Consider the following 20,897-nt stretch of genomic DNA (forward strand, 5'->3'; position numbering starts at 1 on the left):
CAAACCGCATGGTTTATTTCATTGAGAGCAAGCTCCTCTGAAAGTATTTTGAGGATTTTAGAGTTGAGCTGTACAGCGTTTTTACCATGGTAAAGGTTGTTTTTTGGCACGTCATAAAAAGTCATCTTTAGACTATGTGCAGTTTTTTTTAACACAGGGACTTGATTCATTAATACAAAATGTAGAGGTGGGAGTTACAAAAGAAGATATTTTGAGAAATGTCTCAGTGGTTTTGTGTCCATATAATGGAAGTCAATGAGGGTCAGTGTGGTTTGGTCACCAATATTCTTTGAAATATCTTCTTTTGTATTCTGCAGAAGAAAGAAAGTCATACAGGTTGGAAGTGACACGAGGGTGAGTAAATGATGAAACAGTTTTCATTTTTGGGTGAAACTCGCAAGAAAATAAAGTTTCTAGACCCAACAGTTGTTAGAAATACAATGACCAGAAATAACATTTAGAAAAGATCTGGTTTAGGTTTTGTGTTCTTTGTCTTGAAAGAATGAAAAAGTTACGCCTGCCTTGAAGTTTGATACTTTGCATAACCTCAATCAGATCTGAATTAGCAAGAAACAACATAAGTTTGTCCACAGCGTTGTCTCTCTTGGTTTGCGCCACGTCTTGCCAAAGGTGTTGGAATACGCCACGGCAGAATCCACGGCGAACACTGAGGGGGATAAACTAGCACAAGGGAGAAGAGTTTGAGAGATGCCAGCTGCTTTACCATCTGTCACTGTCAAGACTCGACTTGTGGGACGTCGAAACAACTTCCTTGAAAAGTAGCCGAGATAATCCACAATAGTTTTCACTTGCAATCTCGATTCCCCTGTTGGAATGCAACATTCCGCCGTGTGAAGTGGAGATGGCTAATTGGTGGAGACGTTGGCTGTACTTTCACGTACATGCGTGTATTTTGAAGTGTGCAGTGAGCCAGTCTTGGCAATCCGTTCTGAAATTGTCTTTCAAGTAAATAAACGTGTGATATATTGTCTGGTTTGGAGCTTCGGGCCAAGTCGGTAAATGCAGTACAAGAGCGATTTACCCGAAGTGCTTCTGTTTAAATTTGCCATTCCTCCTACGATACGTGAAATTTGGCACCTCGAGTCTCCGACTCCAGTTTTTCTTTTCCGAAAAAAGTCTCGATTTCGCTAAAGCTCACTTCCTCTCAGGCAAGAGGCCATCGGCGAGGTTTGCGCGTTTCCGACATCCACAGGCCCTCTCCTTTCCTCTTTTGTCACACAAACGCTCATCAGACGAGCCCAGATGGTAGAGCAGCACTAAATGAAAGTATTCAGTGTGAAAATCGCAGATTTTTTGCAGCGGTCATCTGGTGCGTTATCACAGAAGCCTTTTGTGAGATGGAAACGTTTGATGGAGGCAGTAGAAGTCTGGACAGCGTTTGGCCGTCTGGCCCGGTGGTCTAGCGCATTAGGCGAGCCTGTCAAAACAGGAAAATTAGACCACGGGGTCGTCAGTAAACTAATTGGGTAACAAAGAGCGTACGCAGCCCTGCGAACCGTTCCTTTAGCGGTCGGTGTGCACAGACAGTGATAAGAGAGTTCAGGACTAATGCACTTGGATAAGATGTGTTTACTCTTTATGTGTTTACCTATAACTGGTTTTGGAATAGCTTTACAAGGAGCACATCTATGAAGTGAAGGGTTAAAAATGGGTTGAACTTCAATGTTTTACTGTACAATTATGCAAATGTTTCTTACCTCTATACAGCCCTGAGGAAACCAATGCCAAACAATTTCTTTACATTCATTTTGGTTGTTTATATGATCATGTATAGCAGGGCCGGGGATTTTTCTTGATCCAGCTGACAAGTCAAATAATTGAAAATGATTTATACTTATTTGTATGATCTATTAAATAATGAACAAGAATATATGATTACCCCCCCCCAGTTGAGCCAGTCTAGAACAGGGACTGATGTACAGTGGCCAAAAGTGATGTCCAGAGAGGATTATTTGGATAATATTCCATTTTTTATTAAAAAAAACATCAAAATGTGAAGTGTATGGTACAAAATAGACAAAGCATGAAGGGTATTTATACGTACAACGTTTTTAATACATTCCTTAATCATAAACAAAAATGTCAATTTTTCCATTTTTTTGGGCATCACTCTTGGCCACGTCTGCATATTTAATTGCTGTCACAGAATGCATCTAACAAAGAAACTACACAATGCATGACTGCCACTGCTTGTGCATATTTCACTTTTTCCCTACTCCCTGCCAGATTGCAGTAGGTTGCCCGGCAGTTGCCACCTGCCTCTCTAGCCTGCAGGCATGCAGAAATCGGTACAGGTGTATGGGGCGTACACAGAACACCTTGTTATGTGGCTCAGTAGCTGCCGCTTGCTGTATTCACTGCAAGTTGCATGCAAAGATCAAAGAAACCGGCAATTGGATTCAAAGTGGAAATTGAAATTGAAATAGGCAGATCTATGGGAGAAGGCACGCCATTTCACGAGCCGAATCCGAGCACAACAGCGGGGCATGTTCCTCTGCCTTCTAGACATTATTACAATGCAAAGCCAATATTATGAATTCAGAGCTTCCTTGTCCTCTTCACGTAATGTGCGTTGGCGTTATGCACAAGTGCACTCTTCATGCGCTCAACTTCACGGCGAGCGGGCGATCTAACACCCTATACCTTTGTTTGCTTTTAAGTCTGGGCGAATTTGTTCAGGTCATTTGTGAATTGTTGTATAATGGCGGTTCTCTGCGGAAGATGTTGATACATACAGTATTTTCCATAATTTCCATTATGAACATTTACCATAGTTTACTATAGTAAGTGCGGTACAGTTTTACAAATACTATAGTTAAACAATGGTTACTATAGCAAAATCATTGTTAATTAGTGGTTACATGATTTAAATATACTGGTCTGGTTTTATTTCTAATAAATTCTGGGTTAATTTTTACCCCAAAAGTCAAATTATTTTTAAGCGAGGGCTGTTCCTTTAAATTCAGTTTTTTTTAAATAGCATTATAAATCACAGAGTCCATGTGTTAATGAAGCCCCCACCAGCTCTCTGACTGTATGATTTGACCCTAGAGGAGAAACAGACAGAAGGTGTTTATGTCCTGAAGGCTAAGTGCTCATTAAACCAGACAGCATTAGCGCTGAAACCTCGTTCTATGCCTGACACGGAAAAAAATACATACAGAGATGAAAATTCGTGTGAGATATGAAGTGCTGGCTGGCATCTACACCTCTTTTAATTCATTTACAGCATTCAGCAGAGATTAAATAAAGAAAGCTGAGATGAGATGTTTTCCAGTCAGTACCAGAAAACGGAAATGCATGTGACATGTCCAAAAAAAAAAAAAAAAGACAGCGACACATACACGCAACAAAATTATACACGTTGTATTTCTTGTTCATTCGAATTGGAAATGATGTCATCACAGTGCTGCTCGACAGTTGTGCGTAATCTCGATTTAAATCCGTGTTAATCTCAATTCGTGTTTATTTTAGGCCTTGTTTAGGGAGAAAATAGGACATATTTGGTGTTCAGAGAGAGAGAGATTAAATCAGCACAAAGTCAAACTATGTTTTTTGCCAGGACGATTTTGAATAAATATGCACGGTTCCTATAGCAACGGCGAACACGGCTAAACGATAGGCCCGAGCGAACCTCAATGGGTGTTCCTTAAAAGATTGGTAGAGCCGCAGTGATTCTCAATTTAATCGATTTCAAACGAAAAAGTCAATTTAACAAAGTTGAAAAGAAAAAGCCGCAGAGAGGAGAGGTGGGGGGAGCGGGCGGGCGGGCGGCTGAAAGCATTCTTTTGCACTCAAGCAGTAAACTAACTACGGCACGCGGGCTGAGATTTCTCCCCATTATCTCCCACCTCACATTTGCTCTTAGGCAAGCAGTTTAAAAGCCAAGCGATTGAGCCAGTGATCCAATTTGAAATGCAGAAATGATTAGAGCAGCTTGCCTCATTTCATATCGAAATTCTCTGATTTATGACAGGGCAGGCGCCAAGATCTATCTCCAAAGGGAATTAGCGTGCAATTTCTCTTTTTGCATATTTCCGTTATTTAGCTTCCCAATAGCAGATGCTCGCTCGGAAAAAAAAAAGCAGAAAGGCAAACGGCAGCGAGGAGGGAGGTATCTTTTCATTTCGGGGCGATGAAACCGCTGCCATTTAAAAAGAGGAGGCTGGAACGCATGACAGACATGGGAATATATTTTCTGGGGTAGATAGCGATTTTCAAAAACGCAGGGCTTTATTTCGTTTATCAAACGGCACATGAAAAGGAGAAACATCAGGGTTTATTTTTAGACCGTCCTTAATTGCGTGCGGATGCACGCGGAGGGGATTTGAACGTTTACTGCGCGGAAGAAAAAATGTCGCCCGTCCGGCATGCCCGGGGAAATATTAATACGAGATAGCGAGGGCTGCGGGAAAATCTGCCTTAATGAAATTTCCAGTTGACCACATGCAATTTGTTTTAATTAATTGAAGTTGCCGTATCGAAGGTGCGTTAGGTTGTAAACAGAGTCTTAGAGCGGGACCGGTCCTGTTATCCTCACCTTCAGCCTGCACCTTTGCCTCCAACCCGTACACATGTCATCCTGACATACAGCTTTCATATTTTCATGTCTTTCAATGAGAACATGCAGGGAATGTGAAAGGTCTTGATTTTATTTATTTTGTTCATATCATCATTTTTCTATTACAATGAACAGAATAAAATGATATATATATATTTTTTTTATATAGTTTATAGTTTAATTTAAAATACATAGATAGATTATAAACATATCATGTGACATATTTAGGCACATTGCACTCATTTTATTGATTAATGGACATTTGTTCTTGCGGTTTCAAATGTTAAATTGCAATTTGCAACAAATGCTCTGATATACAGTACCTTGCATACTTAAAAGACATCCTCGTCATTGCTTTTGAATCAAAGAATAAAAGTGTGACACACTTTTAGTTTCCTCCTGCTCACTTTAAATGGAAAAAGTAAAGCGTGGTCACTTTCTGTCCCCGGCGTCCCCTGGAGCCGCGAGGCGGGTTCGAGCGTGGCAGCGGTCAGCGGTGCTATCATTAGCCCGTTGTTTACACGCAGGCCTGGAGTCAGGTTCCTTCAGTGTCACCATCCACTTTCTTCCGTTCACCTCCTAGAGCTGATCAGAGGATCAGGGTATCAAGGCCGGATTAGCGGCGACTTGGGATTTGTGTGATTGGTTAATTTATTGCGGCGATGGCGGCTCTTTCATCTACGGCAACATTTAATCAGCCGCCGCCACACAGGCTATTACAGGTTAGCTCTATTCTGCAGGCCTTTGCGCCGCTGCCATCAGCTCCATCACAATTCCCCCTGAAATTTCCAAATTATCTGGAACAGGCTTTAGCTGCTCCGTAATAAAAATTAGAGCTGATTCCCGATAGAAGCTTTCGTCCGTACCGGGCCAATTATAAATAGTACAGCCGCCGCTCGGAGAGAGAGAGGTGGGGGCGGGAGAGAAAGGGAAAAGTGACGGGAAGGGGGGGAATCCAATGCTGAGGAATGTTAGCGAGGAACTTATCGGCAGCCTCCGCTTCCCTGCTCTGATCCAAATCCGACCGGCTGAAAATTTATATTAGATGTTATCACACAGACCTAAGTCGCGAAAAATCAATGAAGGTTATCTTTTATGTTGCAGCATCGTGTGGAAATATTGATTTTCATTTTATAGCGAATTTGGAGCATCAGTTTGTAATCACTCGCTCGCTGACTACACTGTTTTGGTCACTGTATCTCTTACACGTGTAGACGGAGAGAGAGAGAGAGAGAGGCAGTAAGACCAGAGATCTGTTACTAATACACAGAACCGTGTGTGAAGGTCTTAAATCAAGCTTCATATCACAATCTGTCTGGAAATGAAAGATAATTTCACTTGTTTATTTGAAAGTCACACACACATTTTCTTTTTTTGTGTGTGTTTTTATGTGCTTTTGTTTTTTCAGGTATACAGTATATATTACTCAGTATGTAGTAATCCAATCCATATTGTAAATAATATGAACAAACAGCAGGGTTTTAGATCACTTTTCACATTTTTACAGTATTGATTTTCCCGAAATTCATTATAAGCATCCTTTGCTGTGGGGCGTCTGAGCCTCGGTTCTGTTTCCCAGCGAGAAAGAGAGAGCAGACCTTTCCTTCCGAATAAGTGATGACTCCAGACGCCGAGGATCAGAGAAAGGGTTAATCCGATTCTCATTTTAGATAGTTGTCGTGGCAACAATCAGTCGGTCTTCAGTGCTCTTTGACTGAGCTGCAAAATTCTCAGGTCAGTCTGGATATAAGACGTTATTGTATGGCTAATTTGAGATGTGAAACGGGAGCCGTCTTAAATGGCCGAGGCTTCTCTGTATCGCTGCCAGCGTGGGGAAAGACACCCACATGGAAACCCGGGAGGGGCAGAAACATTTGTGGTCGAGCTTTTGTATGTCAATTGCAGGTCAGATCACCCTGACAGCGACGGTTCTCTGAGCACGATTAAAATGATAGTTTGATAGAATCATGAAGAATCACAGATGAATAGTCTAATATACTGTAATGTCTCGGGTTGTTTTTCCTAGGCAACAGTGAGATTAAATGGAAAGCAAATTAGGACTTTCTTATTGAAATACAGTCTCCTGTTTTGGAAATTCTTATTTGGAGAAAACAACCTTGAAAATCACACATATCTCACCTAGAGTTTCAGAAGAGAGTCTCACCTGTGCTCAGATTTGAAAAGACAACAAAGTACTCGATCAATAAAATATAGAAACAAATGAGACAAGTGTTAAAATGAATGAAAGAGTATTGAGCCGTCAAATGAATGTAGGTGGAATAATCTGGGTTTGGGTAAATCTGATGAGAAATTTTGAGTTCTTATAGAGATCTTTATTGACTTTTGATTGCAGACTTGACAAATCTTGTGCTCAGTTTGTTGAGATCTCTTCTGAAACTCTAATGGAGACATTTGTGAGATTTGTGAGACTCAGATATTTCTCCTTAAACTTTCCATTTGCTCATTTCCATTTATTGTCACCGAAATATTAAACATTAATTTAAATATTAAAGAGATATCATTGTGATTTGTATTTCTTATAGGTCTTCAATATGCACCCAATTCATCACATATTTGTGTTCTTTTTATAGATCTGCTGCAGTATGCAATTTTTGTTATGTTTTATAAATCTATACTCTTATAGACCACTTCAAAAGATGTAAACATTACTTCCTGTTTCAATTTTTAACACAGCAGAACATTTCTACCGATGTTAAACTAAAATGTTAAACTAATATAAGATTTAATATATGTAAGATTAAATAAAAAAATACAAGTGTTTACATTATATGAAGTGGTCTATATCAGCAATTGTCTCATTTGTGCCTATTCTGAATTATTTCTTCTAAATGACCTTAGTAGAAACATATTTTCAAATATGTTCGAACTCCATTTAGTCTCAAAGTTGTGAAATGTGTTTTTCTCGCATATGTTTTTCTATTAAGAATGCACTGTTTACTTTCAGCTGTAGGGACAAATGCAAGATGTAATAATGTGCACAGGAGATGCAGAGACAGGACATGAAGTCACGTGAGGTCCCTGAGAGTGACTGCAGCCCATTTTCACTTAGCTAAACTATTTCTGCTGCACTCTAATGAAGGTGTGCCTGCGGCGTCACGTCTAATGGCCTAGAAAGACAGACATTTTGCCTGCCAGTAATGGGCTACTGTAACAGCTGTCCAAGATCTCCACCAATCCTGCCTCAGAGTGGGGCGAACATGTTCTCCAGGCTTTCATTGGCCTTTAAAAAATCCATTTGAAAAATGAAATAGAAAAAAACGGGTATAGAGACGAGACGGGCAACGGCCCCTCTTTCTCCACAAAAGGGTGCGTGTGCATTTTAGTTTCTTCTCTCTATCTTACCTCTTTCACCTTACAGATAGAACGTAAAGCGCAGGTCTTTTCGACCCCGGCCCGAAAAGAGAAATGGCGTTACACATTGGAAATAATTTGCAGGAGCATTATAAAACGTAACCTCAATCGGCCTTTGAAATGGATACTGATTCTTTAAATTCTTCCCAGCCCGTCGCAGGAAATAGTGAGATGGCGGCGATAGAAAGGCACAATGTGGGCAAAGTTCAGCGCTGAACGCTCGCCTTCTCCCCGCCGAAAGCCATCCACATTCTTTATGCCATTCCCAGGCACCTGAGATCAGGCTGTAATCGGAGAGATCAGAAACTGGATCGTCGGGGGGGGGGGGGGGGGGGGGGGGGGGGGGGATTCAGGCTGATAATTCCACACTCACCGAAGTTAAATGAGAGGACGAGGGATTGCAGGGTCGGGCCGGTTGAGAGGTTATTGATACTGAATGCAGAAAACACACCATTAAACTGCGCTTTAGAGTCAGCCCTTTCCACATATAACCCAGAGTTCTGTTCTGTTTAGAGAACGTGTGAAAGTAAAAAGCATCATTTTTTTAGTTTAATCATTTATTTCGCTGAGATTGAGTGTGTCTGAACAGAGCTCAACATTCATTTTTTACCCCAAAATGAAAATTCTTACATCATTTACTCACTCTCATGTCATTTCAAACCTGTAGGACTTTTTCTTCAGAACACAGAAGAAAATGTTTTGAAGATTGTTGGTAACCAAACAATATTGGCCTACAATTGACTTTCATTGTGTGGACATTTCTCAAAATATCTTCTTTTGTGTTCCACAGAAAAAAAGAGTCATACAGGTTTTGAACACAATGAGGGGGAATACATCTTATTTTAAAGTGTACTGTCCATTTAAGGATTGAGTTTAATCCCCCTGACTATTTAAAGTTCCATACACATTTTTTTTCCATTTTTTTATTTTAGAGCTTGGCATTACTTTAGATAAAATGGTTTTAGTTGTTTTAGCTTTTTTTAAGCTTGTTTTTGTCTTATTTTTAATAGCTTTCTATCGTCTTGAGGCCATTTGGAAGTTTGTTTAAAATCGCTGTAATTGTGTACAGTATATACTGTATATCGCTGCTGTCCTTCCAAAACCTTGTATATCCATATTTCATGAATTTTTTGTCATAAATCATTTTTATTAGTCACCTTTTATGTTTGTCACTGGGTTTTGCAAAAATCTAACCTTTAAAAAGTATTAAAATGTGCTTGTCAACTTTGAAAAGAGAGTATTTAATCATTTAAAAGTACCGTTTTTTTCTATTTTCCTGATTTTAGACATACAAGGTTTCAAAATGACAGCGACAATATGTTTGTAAACGGAGTATATTAAAAAAACTCAACTCTGCTTTGTGTCATGCATACATATACGATATCATGACATTGTCATACTAGACTAGACCAATGTAAACTTCTGACCCGAACAAACCGTCCCTGTTAAAGATCACAGTATTACTGTGCGTATTAGCTTGTTGCTAAATCATCTCCGTACATACTAAAGATTTGTGTCTGTGTGTTATCTCCACTTCTACAGAAGACGAAAGGATCGGTCCCGCTGGTGCTGAACGCCGGTCCCAGGTGGCTGCTGGATATGACTTGGCAGGGTTCCGACGACAACAGGAACAACTGTGTGGTTTACAGCAAAGGTAAGAAGACCTTTATCTGCCCCGTACACACACACACACGCACACTGCATCTCTTCACATGTATTTCTTTTTCACATGCGTGTGTGAACGGCTCTCGTTCAGAGAGCGATGTTAAGCGTAGCTTTGTCTCTCACATCTATTAGCAGTGCGTTCTGTAGTGTAAGGTCGCTGGGTCACAGGTCAATCTGGCTTTGCTTTGACAAATGTCATTCTCTGACATTTGCCGTTTTCGTGTTTGCATTTCGTGTACGCGGCGTGCGGCCCGAAGACATGCTATTGACTGCGCACGTGTTTTCTCATGTTTCATATTTTTTGTTGAATATGAATATAAAGTGCGTTTTTTCATGAATGCATGCTTTGATGGCCATAGTACACGGCAACACGTGTATGAATAAGTTAACAAGGAAAGTACTAGATTTGAAAACGGCGAGAGCTCTCATTCAGCTGAATGTTTTGTGCATGATTACCCATGATTCTCCTCTGCGCCGAGACGTGGGATTTTTCATTCCCCGCTCTCATCTCATAATCACTAGTACCCAAGGACTGATCCTCTTTACCAGCGCCTTCATTTGTGCACTTTATCAGCAAATCATTAAAGTTTCGATAAGCTGTTCAAGAAGATTATGCAGTTCTTTTAAAATCGACTAATCTTTTTGCCAGGAGACCGAATATTGGAAACAAAAGGGCTAATAACAGGATTTTGGGAGTGTTTCGTTAAATCTCTATAATTTCTTCTCATTCTTCGTATTAGCGCGAGAAAACGTTTTTATTGCGAGGTCACTGATTCAACTGTAAAAAGCTGTATTTTATCAAACTAATTCTTCTGATATATGATGCTTTTTAGCTGCTTTTTGGACATGACCAAAGAAATACCATGTTTTTCGTGATGTACTTTACTTTAAAGTAGGGGTGTAACGATACTTCGTATTACGATATTTCGCGATGCTAAAATGTTACGATGCACATCCTAGAGAGATAGGGATATTTTACGATATGTTTAATACTATTAGTTCAGCGGTCAAGACGCTACCTACTCTGCGCCAGCGCGTCACGTGTGCTTATCTCACATATGCGGTAGAGAGAGAAGCACAAGACACAATCTGTGTCTCCAAGTGGTTTACAAAGCGTCATATTTTCCTTCACAATCGCAGTTAAAACACAGCAAACTTAAAGCGTGACTGCAAGCGAGTCACCCTGGAACTCATTACAAAGGCAGCACAAACGTTTTTAAATGACAATGTTAATTTATCCGCTAACGTGAGCTGCTGCATAACGTGATATGCAACATAAAGTAAGCCAAAAGAAACCAGCGCTGTTCCGATCAGAGAAGCGATGAAGTGAGTCGTACTGTAGATTAAAAGATCGGATGACATGCTAAAAAACAAGTATGTGATTTGCATGATTGAAGAAATATAATACCGTTTATGTAATATGTCTTTTTGAAAGATTTTTCTCATTCATTACTGTCAAAGACAGCGCAGCTTCAAAGAGACACGAGCCAATAGCGCTTGAGCGTGAGCTCTGTCACAGCGTTTCATTGGTTGAATGTACTGAATGAACACGCCCTTCACTGAACGAACGAGTCAATTGAGTCAAAATGAGACTGAATGAACTGCTACATGTCGTTCATGGTCTAATATTCTCTGTGTTGTAACAATGCATACCCAGTAGTTACTCAACTTTTCTGAAAAATAAAGGTAATGACCTGGTTTATTTTAATTCCAAGGTAAAGTAAATTATGTCGAAACAGTTAAATCTTTGTATGGAACATTTAATTACACCAATTAAATTAGTTAATAAAGATTTTAGTAGACTAATATTATGTAGATTTCGTCGACTAAAAATAGACTAAAACTATGATAAATTGGGATGACTAAAACTAAATTGTATTTTAGTCAAAAGACTATGACTAAAACTAAATCAAAATTTTCTGTCAAAATTGACACTGATCTTAATTCTAATTTCAGTTAAGCCTAAATAAATGTTATTTGAATTTCAGTTTCATTTTTGAATTTTGTTCAAAATATCGAGATGTGTATCGTATCGTGAACCCAGCATCGAGATATGTACCGAATCGTGAGCTGAGTGTATCGTTACACCCCTACTTTAAAGTGATAGTTCGCCCCAAAATGAATATTCTGTCATCATTTACTCTTTTAATCTTGTCATTTCAAACCTGTATGACTTACTTTCTTCTGCAAAACCCAAAAGAAGATATTTTGAAGAATGTTGGTAAACGAACAACGGTGGTACCCATTACTTATATTGTATGGACACAAAACCAATCCAAGTCAATGGGTACCGCTGTTGTTCGCTCTTCAAAATATCTTCTTTTGTCTTCGGCAGAAGAAAGAAAATCACACAGGTTTGAAATGGCAGAAGAGTGAGTAAATGATCAAAATGATTTCATTTTTGGGTGAACTACCCCTTTAAAGTGCCATGTAAAAGATGTGGTATATGAATGTTATACCGTTCCAAAAAGTAGTGTTGTGATATCAATTTTCAATTTCAAGGTACTTTATTGGCATGATTGCGTGTTCTTACAATATTGCCAAAGCATTGAACATACAAAAGACATACATTAAGTACAAACATGAGATTAAAATTAAACTAAGATAGATTTCTCTAGTACCTTTATGGTACCGCTTGATGATAAAAACAGGCAAGATTCAGAAAAGGGATGGCTAGACTGTCGGATACATCACAAATGTATTGACGTTTTACTGCAAATTCTTGCATCAGTGCATGGCCTCAGTCCGTTCACAGTCCAGCCCCTGCACACAATATCAGCACTTATGGTGAGAAAGAGAATTGTGTGGTTGTCCTGTAATACATGCATCCCACAAACCTGTGCGGTTTAATCTATTATATTCAGGCCTGTTGGGTGTGTGTGATTCCCTGAGGGCGTCTCTGGGCGACTGTGAGAATTCACGCTGAAAACAGTAGCAAGAATAATCAGCGAGACCAAACTTAAACACAAACACTTTTGGGATGTTTCTCCTAGTTTAATATCTTTATTTTTGCTTGAATTATACATTTAATGTCATCTAATATGGACGATGCCTCTGTAATTGTGGTTTTGTGTTTGTGTTGCACTGAACTTTTTGTCAGGACACTGGTTGAGTTGCGTTAAATGTTTCTGATCTTACAATTATTTAGTGACGTTATTAAATATATAACGTAGATATGTTGGATCTTTTGTGAAGTCGGATCATGCATTAACAGTTGTTAACATGCTTGTCAGACACTGAAATGACATAAATTCCCACTCGGCAAAATAAAATTTATTCCATTCAAATAAGAGCAGCAGTCGGTTGAGCTCTCGTTCGTTCGGACAGTAGATATTCCGCTCTAGCGTGTCTGATTATTTAAAGGTCACCTAATTTTTTCCTCTAAGCCTCTTAGAAGCAGGAACAGTCAGATAGAGCGTGTCAGAGGAGTCGAGGGGGAAATTTGGCCATTGTGCATGTGGAAATTGACCAGTGTAACAAGAGCGCTTTACATAAGCTCATATTCCGCAGAACTGGACTAATTCACTGTGTCTTTGTGTCTAGCTCATATTCTTTCATTTCTTTCCATCTGATTTGCGTAGACGCATCTGTATTGAGCGTTTTTTTTGTGACCGAGTCAGAAAAGACATGTTACCTTGACCTCCATCGGCGCCTTGACCTCCCTCATCTTTCTCGTCTTCTCTCTGTGTATATGGACACTAGGGCTGTGAATCTCATCGCTGTGATTCAGATTCTTTTATTCTTTTCAGTTTTGATTCTTTAAAGAGTTCATAAAAGAAATATTTAAGTACATTTGAGAACACTAGCCAAAATAATAAACAACAGATGCTAGAGATACAGGTATGTCAGTGAGCGATATCATGTTTTTTTTTACAAAATCTAAAAGTTGCTGTCTTTATAAATGTAGTGGTGGCACAAAAAAGCACGTATTTCACACAATTGTTCACGAAATTAAAAAAGAATAGTTGTAATTAGAAAATATTAATAAAAAAGAAATGACTGTCAATAGATTTGTAATGAATACAACACCAATAATCTCAACATGCTCAAACTGTTACTCAAAACAAACATCATAAAAATCGCTCGGCTCCTGTATTTTTTCCAAACGCAACCAGTTCTCGATTTAGAACCCTAATAGACGCCAAAGCGTTTCATCACCGCACAAACCGAATCTTCAAACGTATATTTATCTCCGTTTCGGTTTGTCTTTGTGGAAGCGCAGCGCTGGGTGAGGGGTTTCACGCTGACATTAAAGCGCTGGGAGACGGACACATGCCAGCTGAGTTCGGAACGACACAAAAGACAAACACTGTCACGTTTTAAACTGTTAAGGCCATTAAATTGTTTTCATTTCATCTTCGCCTTTGAAAGGCACGCAGGCAAAGCGTGCGGAGGTGCCGGCGTTATTATCTCTTATCTTTGAACAGCGCAAAATACTGCGGCGCATAATAACCAAACAACTGCGCACAATGTAACATTTCATTATCAGGGTGTTAAAACTGGGTTGTACCCTGAAGGGGTCCCCACCGCAGCTCTGAGCGCCAGCGTAATTATGTTTAATTAAAATACAACAGAGATCAACAGAATCGTTTTCATTAGGAAATTATTAATGATGCTACCGTAACAATAATTGATTGCAGTGAGCCAGGCTGTAAGAGCAGACGGTCAGAGAGAGAGAGAGAGAGAGAATTGCATAATTTTAAAGTTAAACACATAGCTGAGAGTGCACACACACTTTACTGGAAATAAAGTCTAGAATTAGTGTACAGTAGCCCTTTATAACCATAGTTTTACCATGGTATTTGTAGTAAAACAATGGTAATATAAATGGTAATCCATCTTCAAAAAAACAAAACTTTTACTATTATATAGGTTTGGTTAATTTTTCTAAGGGTATAATGTTGATGGAACGGTGCTAAAATTGATGTTCCACTGTATTTACATGATGCGCAAAGATACTTCCGAAATTCTACCATAGTACGAAAAAACATAGTTATTTTTTGTAAGTGTGTTTATTTAAGCATAAGGCTTTGATGACACTGCAGTCTCTCATCCTGCATACTTCAGCTTTAGTGTGTGTGTGTGTGTGTGTGTGTGTGTGTGTGTGTGTGTGTGTGCGTGCGTGCGTGTGTGTAGCGCTGCCTCCTGCTGCTACTATTAATTATGATTCCATTGTGTAGCGCTGAAGCTGTTGAGAGTGATGTTCAACTCCCCCATGGCATTTCTAATCAGCTCATGAAGTACCTGCACCTGGAGTGAGTGTGTGTGTGTGTGTGTGTCTCTTGTAGGAATGTGTGTGGGCTTGATGATTTCACCTGTATAATTGTATAATCGATGTTGAGAAATGCCTGTGCATTGATTTGCAGACAACGCACAGATTTCAACGTGAATGTGACGCTCTGGAGCTCAGACTGAGAGAAATGCTTCCATTTCTGAATCCTACTATTTACATTTTTCAGAGGAGGGTTTTGGCTTTAAAAGTGATGTAATCGTGGCCTGGTTATATTTCACATGAAACACATCTTAAATACATAAAACCACATATTGAGCTTTAAGTGATAGTTCAACCAAAAATGAAAATTCTGTCATCATTTACTCAACCTCTTTTCATTTCAAACCTGTATGACTTTCTCAAATGAAGATATTTTGAAAAAGGTTGTTAACCGGCACCCATTCACTTGCATTGGTTTTGTGTCCATACATTAGAAGTGAATGGGTGCCGGCACGGTTCAATTGCCAACTTAATCCAAAATATCTTCTTTTGTGTTCTGCAGAAGAAAGAAAGTCATACAGGTTTGAAATGAGAATTTTATATTTTTGGGTGAACTATCACTTTAAGAAAATGAAGTCTAATATTTGACCCATTGTAAACACTCACCTGATCCAATCCTGTAATGCAAACAAGTCTCATTATTGAAATATGAAAACTGAAGTAGTGATATATTATTTAGAATCTAAAGTAATTGATATGCTGTGTCATATGTTGGTTGTGTTGCCTTTGGTCATTTGTTTAATTGTACATCATTTGTTTTACTTTATTTATGATGTGTTATGCAAAATATAACCTGGACATATTCTTGAAGAGTGTTTTCTGATTGGCTGAGTTTTCTGAATGGCAAGAAAGGTGGGCAGTGCCCAGCCTCTCATAGTCTAGGGCGGTCCCAGATGGATGTGATTTTACAGGACACCCATTACATCGATTTCTGTCATGTAGTGGTGTTGGAAAGCTTAGTAATCTCTTTACATTTATTTCTTTATTTCTGCTTTGAGTGTAGTGTATAAAATTCCTGTTTTGTTTGCTTTGATTATTTACGCTTGATATACATTATACATACCAGGATGCTTAGTTCCTTTTGCTAAATTGATCAAATCCGCACACATTTGAGCTACTTTTCCATCTGCAGAATTTTTTTTATCACGTTTAAGCACATTATTGTGATTATCTGATCTAATCGCCTATGGTATTAGTGAATTTGAAAGATTTGTTTCCATTTTGAATTTGGATTCAAGTCTCTTAACACACGGGCAGAATGGAGCACTTACCACAAATGATTAAGAACCAAAGGCTAATCATGTGATTTTGAATATCCATCCGTTCTTACAGAATAATCAACTACAAGCAGAGCACTTGGGGAAAAGTTGGTAATGTACATGTATCTGTGAGTGTTTAAAAATGAAGTAATTGAATCTAATAACATTTATATGTAACATATTTTACATCTGTAATGTGATGCAAGTGAAACAGGATATTATTTTAAGAAGTATGTGTTACCAGCAGGTTCTATTTGCACGAGTCTTAAAGGTACAGCCAGAAAAAAGCCTGTTTTGAGGCAAGAAAGGTGCTAAATGTAGTTATGACTGTTTCAGAGGTAGTGGGCCACAGGTGAGAGCTAGAAGTGAGAGCTTTAGTACATAAGACAAGTATGTAAATGTGTATGTAACACGCATGTGACATTGGTGACCTCCTGGAGGAGGTAAACACACTGACTCACACACTGAATTTCATTTCATGCTGCTGTAAAAGTTCGGCCCTGCGGCCACAGGTACGACTGTAGAGATGACCATCTATCCTCTGTCAGTGGGCGGCATGATGACCTACATGATGCTTTCATATCCATTTACTCTCTCTCTTTTCCTGTACCCGTAAGAAAGGTCTCTTTACCTAGGATAAGATGTGTTTTTTATTTTAATGTACTTATTAAAATATATCAATATTTTACATTATTCCTGATTATAACAATCCATGTTTTGCTTTCAATTTTATTGTAGTTTTATTCATTTATAAAAAAAAGTTTTTATGCTCATTTTAGTTTAATGTTTAGCAATTCTGTTTTGTCGTATTTTTTATATACAGTATATATATCTATATACATTTTGCTTATTTTATTTCAGTTTTAGTTTCGTTTTTTATTTATTTTCAGTTAATAAGTTTAGTGCCTCGTAAACTTGTATAACAAACTTTCAGTTTTTAATATTTATTCAGTTTAAGTTTAGAATAATGATTTAGAAATAATATTTAGGCTGATAATTTATATTATTTTATACTATTATATAAAAAAAAATACCCTTGGAACAAATATATATTTTTGAACATAGGCTATTTATGTATTTGAATAAATAAAAAGTTAACACTTTAAAATAAAATGCTGACAGAAAAAAATATTAGACCGGAGATTCTTTAAATTGGTTAGATTTGTCTCTTTTTAAATGGACAGTTACCAACTGAGAGAGAGAGAGAGAGAGAGAGAGAGAGAGAGAGATGGCGAGCGAGAGCAGGGCGATACAGTACGTAGGTAGCACCATCTGTCTGGTCTCTCTGGGTGATGTCATATAGAGCATAATGTTGTCATAATCCTTACATGGCAGAGGTTATTAGCGTTTATAGACGTACATAAAACTTTATGGTAGATGAGCTTATGCTGCCATGATGTGGAAATCAATGATACATGGTCTTAACAAAAGACACAAAATTAACTTTCATAGCCCACCATGTAAGTGATGTTATACTACATTCTTTGAGAATGGTATGTTTCTTCTTATGGATTTGTGATATAAGGAAGGTTTTCAGAATGTGCTTCTCTTGTTGATTACGATACATTTAAGCATCGTTCATACGTAAGTGTTACTTTGTAAACCATGATGACACGGTCAAACAGCAACGCCATGGTAAGACCTGACAGGACAGTATACTACACCATACTGGCTCCTTTTAAAGTGTCTGACATGTCACTTCTGGCTCAACCAATAAGGTTGTGAGTTTGAGGCGGGACCACCTGTTTGTTTGAGTATGGGCAGAAGACACTGTGTTATTCCATTTGTAATTCCATTTTTTTAGTCAAATTAGCTTCCTGTTCCGATAATTAAGAAACAAAATCTCATATATGCCTCACACCAGCTCATGGTGCCACTACTCCCAACCGCCGATAATTTGCACATTTTGATTCACTCGCAGCGAGCGTTTGCACGTGTGGGTGATTTCTGGGTTCCGGTCACCGCGAGGTTGGCCGCTTTTCGCGCGAAGCCATGCGTCGGCTTGATTTAAAGGCCGTTAGGAACGACAGCAAATAGAAGACAAAAAAAAGACTGTCGACAAATCAGCCGGCGACAGGGGCTCTCAAGGTTCCAACTGAAACCTATTCAGCAGCAGAACAGAGAAAAATATAAACACACTCTATCCTGTCAGGGGCTTTTGGCTTATCTTGAGTGACTGTCAAGGCTGAGAATATCAGGAAATGGACAGAAACATATAAAATTAATAACCTGGTGGATGTTGTCTGAAGTTATGATGCTTCCATAAATCCTGGTTTGATCAGAGAGGACAAGGCTTAAAGCCCGAGCCTCCAGACGCACACAGCGAGTGTTCTGAGGCCAGCTTCTCATTCTGTCGCTGAGATAGAAGCCCTTAGCCGGCGAAATAAGATTTATCTCCCTTTTTGCCCTCTTTCATGACTGACAAATGTAAGAAAGCCAGAGGCGACTTGGCAGCCATTACTAGCTTTAATAAAGGGCACGGGCTCAGCAAGGTGAAACTTGGGCCAAAGGTAAAAAATATGTGGTTTGGGGAAAACGGAAGAGAAAGGAAACCGCTGCTTACTTATCAGTTGTACGTCCCGTGTTGGGTGAAAGGTCGAAGAGCTTTTTGTTTGTTTGTTTGTTTGTTTCTTATACCCAAAAGGATGGATGCTATCTGTTTGGCGCAGGTATAATATTTCATGTCAGGAATTACGCAGGTGAACTTCTTTTTTTTCCTGTGGGTGGCGAAGAGAAACATTGATCATCGTCTCAGTAGATACTGATATATTTATCTTTTTTGTTTAGGGGGAGTTTTGTGCTGCTCGTACGTTTGTTGGGGGATAATTAAATACTGAGATGTGTGTTGAAGTAGGGCTGGGACGATATATCGTGCAATTCTTATGCCCAGTTTCCTCAATGAATTACGGTTAAATGCCGCAACATCCAAAAGCCAGAGGGCGCTCTCGTGCAGAAACTCAGAATATGGGAAAGAAGAATAACGATTTACAATAAACTGATTAAATGAATGTTATATATAGCAGTGTTTTATTTTAAATATATTAAGTAATTTTATTAAACGTAATAAATGTAATAGTAAATAAACGTGACAAACATTTGTTTTGAAATGCCAATGGTGATATTCTCTCGCAGTTCTTCAAACCTTTTCAGGTATTTTCATGATAATAAAGTAATGATGATGTTTGACGAGTGTTGCTTTTTCAAATGCACATTATAAACGACACAATCTCATAGTGATTTTAGATCGATTAGTACTTGCTACTGATCAAAGAGCCGTAGTTCACGGAAGTGCTGGGCATGAAACACAGGACCGGTTTCAGAATCGATATAGATATGTATAATTAGTCTGAATAGCGATATATGTCGACCGGCCCCGTTTGTAAAATCAGTTTAAACTACATTGAAATATATTTGAACTGAATATGATATAACCAACATACATGTTTAACATTCTTTCTATAACTTATAAACTGACTGTTTATAATCTTTCAAGTATTAAGATCATTCAGTATTGCAAACTAAAACAAAACATTTAATGCCACATTCAAATAATAACGCAAAACAATGCTTTGTACACAGATAGGTTAATCTGTGGTCTGTGGGTGTGTTGTACATGTGTGTTTGAAAGTGTGGTGTGTGCGCGCGTGAGTGTGTGTGCATGCATATTCGTGCATAAGATAAAGTATGTATCAAACAAAGTATGTTGGGTGTAAAAAAAAGAGATTGTGAAGTGTGTGATTATGAGAGAGTGCGAGAGTATGTTGTATGTGTGGTGTGTGTGAGAGAGTGCGTTGGGTGTGTGCGGGGGGAGTGTGTGATGTGTTTTTGTGTTGTGTGCATGTGTGTGCATGAGAGAGACTGTGTGGTATGTGTGAGAGTATGTTGTGTGTGTGTGTGTGAGAGAGAGAGAGAGAGAGAAAGTGTGTGTTGTGCACGTGTGTGCATGAGAGAGACTGTGTGGTATGTGTGAGAGTATGTTGTGTGTGTGAGAGAGAGAGAAAGTGTGTGTTGTGCACGTGTGTGCATGAGAGAGACTGTGTGGTATGTGTGAGAGTATGTTGTGTGTGTGTGTGTTCATGTTTGTATATCCCGGTGGGGACCTAAACTTGAATGCACACCAACACATGGGGACTCTGTCACCGTGGTGACCAAAATTGAGGTCCCCATGGGCACAAAAGCTTATAAATTGTACAGAACGATATTTTAAAAAAATCTAAAAATGAAAAAAGTGTTCTATGATCTTTAGGTTTAGGGGTAGGGTTAGGGATAGGGGATAGAATATACAGTTTGTACAGTATAAAAAATATTACGCCTATGGACTGTCCCCACAGAGATAGTAAACCAGACATGTGTGTGTGTGTGTGTGTGTCCCCATGCATGCGTGTGTGTAAGTGTGTGTGTGTCCATGCGTGCGTGCATGTGTGTAAAAGAGTGTGTTGTGTATGTGTGGTATGCATGTAAGAGAGGTGAGGACTGGAGTGTGTGTCTGTGTGTTATGTGTGTTTGTGTGTGTGTTTGTGCGTGAGAGATAGAGAATGTTGTGTGTGGTGTGTTTGTGTGTTTATGAAAGAATGTGTTGTGTATATGGTATGTGAGAGTATGTTATGTGAAAGAAAAAGAGATTGTGTAATGTGTGTGTGCGTGAGAGAGAGAGAGAGAGAGAGAGAGAGAGAGAGAGAGAGAGACAGAGAGAGAGTAAGTGGTGTGTATGTGGTGCGTGTGAGAGTGTGTTGTGTGTATGTGGTGT

At 38.9% G+C, this 20,897-nt stretch overlaps 1 protein-coding gene across 3 annotated transcripts in view; it reads left to right on the forward strand.

Moving 5' to 3' along the window:
- zfpm2a (zinc finger protein, FOG family member 2a) overlaps positions 1–20,897 on the forward strand; it is a 162,212-nt gene that overhangs the window by 100,729 nt on the left and 40,586 nt on the right. For all 3 annotated transcript variants that reach the window (XM_057339670.1, XM_057339672.1, XM_057339671.1), the window contains one exon: positions 9,497–9,608. In XM_057339670.1, coding sequence (XP_057195653.1) covers positions 9,497–9,608 — 112 coding nt within the window. The remainder of the gene's footprint in view (positions 1–9,496; positions 9,609–20,897) is intronic.

Source organism: Triplophysa rosa, linkage group LG8 (genome assembly GCF_024868665.1).
Source record: "Triplophysa rosa linkage group LG8, Trosa_1v2, whole genome shotgun sequence".
In the NCBI taxonomy this organism is placed as follows: domain Eukaryota; kingdom Metazoa; phylum Chordata; class Actinopteri; order Cypriniformes; family Nemacheilidae; genus Triplophysa; species Triplophysa rosa.